Consider the following 8570-nt stretch of genomic DNA (forward strand, 5'->3'; position numbering starts at 1 on the left):
CCCCTACAACTCCAAAAGTCTTAAGATGAACAGAATAGCCTGGAGAGAACAAGGATTAAAAAACACAAAACATCATTGAACTGAAAGAGTAAACCTACCATCATCCAGTCAAATCTCTCTCTCTCTCTCTCTCTCTCTCTCTCTCTCTCTCTCTCTCTCTCTCTCTCTCACACACACACACACACACACACACACACACACGCACACACACACACACACATCACGTTATGCAGCATGACTGGATATCATTTACCAAACATTAGACTGTCCGCTACCCCTCATTATGGTATTAGGACCGTGCATTATCCCTTTACCGCTCTTGTATTTGTCTCACGGATCCATCAGTACTTGAGTTGGAAGCATAAATGAGGCCAACGTAAATATTTAAATGAGGAAATACAAACGACGGCAAATGTAAACAGCTGAGTGCGGAAAAATAAGCCACTGCGAACGTAAATATCTGATTAAAAAAAATAAATTACTGAGAACGTAGCCTAAGTACTTGACCTGGAAAGCATGAACGACTGCAAACGTAAATACCTGGGTGAGGAAAAATAAACGACTGCGAACGTAAAAAATTGAGTGAGGAAAAATACAGGATCATGAACGAAAGAATTTGAGTGAGGAAAAATAAATGACAGAGAACGTAAAAATGTTAGTCAGGAGAAATAAACGACTGCGAACGTAAATGCGTGAGTTGGAAAGCATACAGTAAATGACTAAAAAAGTGAAAGGAAAAGGAATGGTACTGTAGAATGAAGAATGTGTGTGTGTGTGTGTGTGTGTGTGTGTGTGTGTGTGTGTGTGTGTGTGTGTGTGTGTGTGTGTGTGGTTTCACAGTGCTGTGAACTGTTCAACAAAATTAATGATACCCACAAACTGAGAACAGTGTTAATTATTTGGAAACAACAGCTTGAGTCTGACTTGAACCCAGACTAGTGTGTCCTGGCAATAATCACAGCTTTCATCATGTGCGTACCATATATCCTGTGACTGTATATGCTTGTGTATACTATTTAAGTGTGGGCGAGGGAGTTAGGGTGACTGAGGCAGGAATTGAGAGCGGGACAGGAAGTGAGGGTGAGGCAGGGATTGAGGGTTGTAGGAGGAAGTGAGAGCGGGACAGACAGTGAGGGTGAGACAGGGGGTGAGGGTGTGGTAGGGAGAGAGGGAGATGCTGATGTGAGTGGGGAGTCAGGGTATATAGGCAGATCTCAAGTGTAGGCGCCGTACCGTTCCAGCTGCAGGTAAGGCAGGGAGGACCGCCACCCGATGTAGCCTGGAGAAGGGCGAACAACAGAATCATGTTAACTGACGCGCACTCTTACCGTGCTATTAATCACGATATACTGACACGTACTTTAGTGTTTCCCTCTTCATATATTTTAATCCTTTTCACAATGTATTCATGAGAAATGGTATGATCCTGATCCTGATGATGCGGTTGATAATGGTTGACAGAAGTGACAGACCAACACAATATATTGCAGCTGCAATATCTAGAGTCAGTCTGAAAATGTGAAAGATCACAGCAAAATATTGCCGGAAGACTAACGGTAATAAAGTTACCTAAATATGAAGGCCTTAACACCCCATCAGGGGAGGTCAATTCCGTACCCTAGAACGCAGACCAGCCAGGTTTAAATAAGGTAAGGGTGGTACAGTATTCTAAGCAGCATGGGAGACTTCGTAGCATCTCTTCCTAGCCGGTGACTTCTGTTTATTGCACACCAAAAATTTCGTCTGTCATTTATATCGTTCTATCGATAACATACAAGAGGATAATGAGGTATAACATGCATACGAATTGCCAAGGAAGAGGTGTTACGAAATTTCCCGAGCCACTTGTGATACAAGCCTAAGCACTGTACCGTTGGAGGTGGTCGGAAGAGGCGGGCCAGGGGTGACGTGGAGAGGCAGGCGCTCCAGGCATTCCACGCCATCATCATCACCACCATCATCATTTTTAGAACCAGATGCTGATCCTGACGTCGACTGTACAGCAGAAATAACAGATAACACTTTAGGATTCATACAAATAACAGCTCTAGAGTTCTGTGCCATTTATTTATTTATTTATTATTATTATTATTATATTATTATTATTATTATTATTATTATTATTATTATTACCCGCCCCCGGCCAGGAGGAGCTCGGGGACGGGTATTCTTTTCACTCGGTTCGTCTGTATGTCTGTCTAGTGCGATTTTGACTGAAATTACAAGGATGATGGGCTATAACCTTCTGATCACCTGATTAAATTTTGGGGCCAAATTGGGCCAAGGCCCAGGCTGTAGGCTAAATAATGGAAAAAAAAAAAGGGGGGGGACCGGTTAAAAATCTTTTTTTTCCGCCGTAACTCCTTTCAAATTTGTCATATCGACATGAAACCAAAACCTAAAGGTGCATCTTTCAAATCTGCATCCTATAACATGCCTCATTACATCAGGGGGGTCCCCCCAGTTAGCAGCAGGGGGGTCAATGTCAGGTGGGTCGGGCCTAAAATTTCAAATGGGCATAAAATCGTCAATTATCACCCGATTTACTCCAAATTTGATATGTGACATCTCTGACTAAACATCCTGTTGTGTTTATCCGTCAGCACTAAAATGCCTGCCGGGGACGGGTTTGCTGTGCCTTGGCACCGTTTCTTGTCTTTTTTTTTTTTTTAAGGGTTGTCAACTGCCATTATTACAAGAATCAACCCCTGTTTGCGTGTGTGTGTGTGTGTGTGTGTGTGTGTGTGTGTGTGTGTGTGTGTGTGTGTGTATGCGTTTTCATATCAATTTAGACATGAGGAACACAGTAATTCTAGCAATGAGAGACATAAGTATAAGCAATATTACGCACGACTTAAACTGAGGAGTGATTGTACTATGTCACCTGGTAGAGGAGCTGAGCCGAAGCATAATCGTTTTTCCTTCGCTCTGCCGCCGTCGTCTCCCCACGCATTACCGACTTCCTGTAAGAGGGTTCGATATTTTCATTAAAGATTTATACGAAGGGTAGATAGATACTGCACCACTTCACTATAATGACACTTTTTTTCTTCTTTCTACCTATACTGATTTTAATAGATAGGAGAGACTTTTCGAATTCATGAGGTCAGACACAGTGTGCTTTAACTCCTTCCATAAGTGATGTCGTTCTTTAGTCTACTATAATAGTTTGGATATAGCAAAAAATAATTAGAAAAATTATGTAGTCAAAGAGTTTAAGTTAATAAGGTATGCCACTGTTACTCCTATGCACTGATTTTTTTTCTTTTTTTTCACTGTAAGCTGTTTATAAGCACGAGTATTTTGTTGACTATTTTCTATCATCTATGTGCATCTTTAACCCTTTCAGTCCGAGAAGTCTCCCCTAAACGGAATACAGTAATCAAAGGACGGCAATAGTAAAAAAAAAAAAAAAAAAAAAAAAAGTCCTGAAGTGATAAACAGAGGTAGTTTCGGACCCCTTCACCATCAATAATCTTTACAAAGCTGAGCAACAACGTCTGGGATTAGCAGATATGTGGCTTTCGATCGAGTCCGGCATAAATCTTTAATTTCCAAACTACCCTCTCACGGTTTCTATCCTTCTATCTGTGCCTTCATCTCTAGCTTCCTTTCTGGTCGTTCTATAGCCGCTGTTGTAGACGGCCATCGTTCTTTTCCTAGATCTTTCAACAGTGGTATTCCTCAGGGCTCTGTCCTATCACCAACTATCTTCCTTTTATTCATCAATGACCTTCTAAGCTGTACATCTAACCCTATCCACTCATACGCTGATGACTCCACCCTTCAACATTCCATTCCGTTCCCGCAACGCCCATCTCAACAGTTACTTCAACAAACAAGGGATGAGGCTATGGCACACCTAATGTCTGACTTGGCTCGTATTTCTGACTGGGGTAAAAATAATCTGGTTGGTTTTAATGCATCAAAGACTCAGTTTTTACACCTATCAACAAGACAAAATCTTCCACATGTAAACCAACTAATGTTTAATTTTCAGCTTAATCCTGCATCATCCTTGAACATGCTTGGGGTTTCATTTACTCGGGACTTATCTTGGAAAGATCATATTACATCTCTTGTAAAATCTGCTTCCAAGAGATTAGGTGTGCTAAGCCGACTCTGTTCCTTCTTTACCCCTGCACAATTGTTGACTCTATACACGGGTTTTATCCGCCCCTGTGTGGAGTACAGCTCTCACGTGAGGGGAGGCTCCCCACATACAGCTCTTCTCAATAGGGTGGAGTCAAAGGCTTTTCGTCTCTAACTCTCCTCCTCTTACTGACTCCCTTCAACCTCTGTCTCTTCGCCGCACTATTGTATCTTTATCTCTTTTCTATCGCTACTTCAATGGTCACTGCTCCTCTGAACTGTCTGCATGCATTCCTGCACCTCTACGACGGGCGCGTAGCATCCGTCTAGCAGCAAACTCTCATCCCTTTTTTGTCCAACTCTCTAATGCAAGAGTGAACCGTTACTCCCAGTCCTTCATTTATGCAACAGGTTAACTCTGGAACTGTCTCCCTCTGTTTGTATTTCCTGCTTCCTATAATCTCTAGTCTTTCAAACGCAGTGTGTCCAGGCATCTTGAAATGATCGGATCCTGAATTTGGCTATCTCTTGTATTGTATTTTGTTTTTCTCTTGGAAGGAACAATTATTGCGGGCTCACTGCCTTTGGTTCCTTCTTCCTCGCATTAAAAATATATATATATATATATATATATATATATATATATATATATATATATATATATATATATATATATATATATATAGATATATATATAGAATTCATACTATCATACTGAAGGCATTAATAAGAAAATTCAACTTGTCTCGCAAAGCAGGTGTGTGTGTGTGTGTGTGTGTGTGTGTGTAAAATTAACTAATAGGTGCCTGACAAATTGTGAGCAGTGTGTTAAGTAAATGCATCTTACATTTGGGATGGCTTATTTAAATCGAGATAGTCTCAGCCCTCGGACCTCGTTAAGTGTCCTAGTGATAAGCAAAACCGTCTGGCAGCGATATTAATACAGATAAATTTGAAATCGTCTCCTAAGGTTAAAGCTAAAACCCTTCAATGTGTGGCTGCCTTTTCCGTGTTATTTTTTGCCACCTCCACACAAGTATATTCGGCTTAAGGGAGACCTCTATCAGTACGATCATACTGCCCCCCCCCCTCTCTCTCTCTCTCTATCTATCTATCTATCTATCTATCTATATCTTTCTATCCCTCTTCAGTTCTTGCCACTACCTGACAATTTAAACAGATTGGAGGATATTTCTGGCGAAGAGGAGGTGAAGAAACGATTAAACGATTAAAACAAGTTAAGTGTGGTACCAGATAAGGTCGTCTTGGACTGGGTCGCGGGAGTAGCGGCAGTAGCGTGTCTTAGGCAGGGAAGGCGGCTTGGGCTTCTTCTTCCTCTCAGTCCGCGCCCACTGCAGCTGTAGCAGGTACTCCCCGATGTCAAACCTCCCACGCCTCATCCTGTATGCACATGAAAAGAAATTATGATGAAGATGATGATGATGATGATGGTTGTGATAGTAATGATGATGATGATGATGATAATGATGATATTCAAAAGCCGTTCGTTTCGAGGTGCCTTGACACATTGAGTTTCAATGACTGGAGTTCACACGCAGAAGAAATAAAGACTAAGGAAGATAGTTCCGAAGCTGACCTGTTACGTAAATAAATTACTGAGAGTATCGGTTTACTCTTACAGAGTTAGACAAAAATGGGATGAGAGTGCACTGCTAGACGAGTGCTACGCGTCCGCCACAATGGAGGGATGTAAGTAGACAGTTCAGAAAAACAGTGATCACTAAAGTAGCAACAGTAAAGAGATAAATATGCAACAGTGTGGCGAAGAGAAAGAAAGAGATTGAAAGGAGTCAGTATTGGGAGTTGATGAGACGAAAAGCCTTAGACTCAACCGTGTTGAGAAGAGCTGTGCGTGAGGAGCCGCCCCAGACATGCGAGAACAGATGACTTGATTCAGTTTATGGGAGAGTTACCCTTTAACTGCACTTAAGCAGTTTCTTACTACAGATCCTTCCTATAGGTCGAATAGTCACCTGGTGGAAAGGAGAAAAACGTCGTCGTCTGGAATGGGAAAATATCTTGTTACAGCTAAGCACACAAGATGGAAAAATGAGTTAAAGGAGACAAAGAACAACAGCCACCACGTGCAACCCAACACCGTAAAATGCGTGTAGTCATCAGCAGTATATCATGCAAATGGCGGGTGCAGGAGATGAAGTGCGTGTTGGGTGCTACCGTTCTGCCCACTCCACTGCCTGTCACGACACACACACACACACACACACACACACACACACAAACGGGGAGAGAGAGACAGAGAGAGTTTTCCCTATTGATACATATCGGAATCCCTCAGTACTTCTTTCTAAACCACTTCATGCCAGCTGACTAGCTAATGATAATGCAAAACAGACTCAGCATTTTCTCTGCACTCACACTGCACAGTAACTTCGACACAAGAGGCGCGTTGTCGGAGAAAACTTTGAAGTAAACTTTAGTCACATCCGCCTTCACAGGGGGACGCATTCTCTTTTGGCTAAGGATGTTTCGTTGCAGCCCTTTCCCAGCTATTTGTTTTTCATTCTATTCCTTAGTTCCTTCAATGAGATGACTTACTGTAGTGGTTTATTCTTGCTATCTCCAGACATTTTATTCATCTCGGGAGAGACCATTTGTGGTGCAGGGATCAGGGAAGGCTATAACTAGTCCGCCTAGTTCCTCCAGATACCAGGTTAAAACAAAAGCGCTGTTGGTATGGGATGCCCTCATAGATATAAATATACCTAGTTGCCGCATCGCCCATTCTTCAGCACAGCGCCGATGCGTCTGCATGGCCGCCATCTTGGATCGGTCCAGCGTGTAATAGTGGCGCTTGTTTTAGAGTGAATTCAGACTGTGAAAATGCATGTAACTTTGCCATTTGTTGTCCGATTTTATTAAACTTAGGCTTAAAGAAGAGAAAAATAAAATTTGTACATAATCTGATGTTCATAATAAAGAATACCGGTATGTTATAGCCGTATAGCTAGTGTTTAGAATACCAAATAGATCTAAGCCTCTGCAGGGCCATTATTTCTATCATGAAAGAACTGAAAAATTATGTTCTGCACTTGACCATGTGTATATTCTAAGTTTTCCTATCTTTAAAACTTAAAACCATTAGGACCTAGCTGGTAGCTGATAACAAATGATTTTCACACATGTTGAGCTTACCTGATATCACTTAGGTAAACTTTCACAAGTATACAAGAAACCACTGTCTTGTCATTCAGTGTAGAGCCATCTGTTCACAGAAGGAAGAGGAATGAAAGACAAGAGGAAGGAAGGAAAAATGGAAGGGCTTACAAGTCACAGGTTATAAAAAATATACATTTTAAGTTGTTGCAGTGTCACAATGCACAAGGGGAAAAAAAACATAATTCCATATGAATAGAAAATACAATACATAAAGGGAAAAAAATACACATTTAATTACACATCAATAGAAAATACAATGCATAAGGCAAAAAAAAAAAATGGATTACATATCAATAGAAAATACAATGCATAAGGTAAAATAATTACACATAGGATTACACATCAATGGAAAATACAATGCATAAGGCAAAATAATTACACACAGAATTACACATGCATATAAAATACAATGCATAAGGCAAAAAAATTACACACAGAACTACACATGCATAGAAAATACAATGCATAAGGCAAAATAATTACACAGAACTACACATGCATAGAAAATACAATGCATAAGGCAAAATAATTACACACAACTACACATGCATAGAAAATACAATGGTGTATCCCAAACTTTTATCAGCTCAGGATCTCTAGGAAACCTATTTAGATAAAAAGTAAGAAAAATTTGCATTAAGTTTAACTGCATACATTTTCTACAGTTGGTTTTTGTGGTAAAAGTATTACTCTGTTGGAATCTACTTCATGGGGGTAAATTTTTACAAATTGCCAATACACCCCCAAGGTTGTGCAATACCGGTATATTTTTCTGGACTTAATCTAATCTAACCTAACCTAACCTAACCTGCTGCAGCGGAATGCTTTCCTTAGAGTTAGGTATCATACTATGCGTTTATGGTATGGTGGTAATATCCCTGAACCACATATTGGCAACTTGTAAAATAATACCTTCATGGGGATAAATGAAACAGAATCATTGTGCTTGGCCTTGAATACATATTATAATATTAATACGGACACTGTGACAGCTGCACAACAATACATTTTGACAATATATCCGGCCATTTCTTGGAATGGACAGCCTCCAAACTCTTGACTTTCAAATGCTTATGCAGCTTTTTTCCCCCAGTCTTCCATGATACTTTATGCAGACGAAAATCAAGAAAGCAAATAATTTTGCATCAGGTTTAAGATTGTAAAGTAATAATTTCACCTGCCACTGGCCCTGGTACAGCGGACACATGGACATTACTGACATTGTCATCCAAGATTCACTACAAGCTGACGTCAAATTATCATACAAAAACTAGTCTTTA

General features: G+C 40.5%; 1 protein-coding gene across 1 annotated transcript; it reads right to left on the reverse strand.

Annotated features, from left to right (window-relative positions):
- Positions 1-1214: 1214 nt before the first annotated feature.
- LOC145399127 (uncharacterized) lies at positions 1215-5492 on the reverse strand. The gene is made up of 4 exons (XM_080271867.1): positions 5344-5492; positions 2885-2963; positions 1872-1995; positions 1215-1279 (listed from the first exon to the last, which is right to left on the reverse strand). The coding sequence occupies exons 1-4, from the start codon at positions 5490-5492 to the stop codon at positions 1215-1217; spliced, it is 417 nt and encodes a 138-aa protein (XP_080127993.1).
- Positions 5493-8570: the final 3078 nt, after the last annotated feature.

Source organism: Coenobita brevimanus, chromosome 47, assembly GCF_032717465.1.
Source record: "Coenobita brevimanus isolate Jiangsu-jjx chromosome 47, ASM3271746v2, whole genome shotgun sequence".
In the NCBI taxonomy this organism is placed as follows: Eukaryota; Metazoa; Arthropoda; class Malacostraca; order Decapoda; family Coenobitidae; genus Coenobita; species Coenobita brevimanus.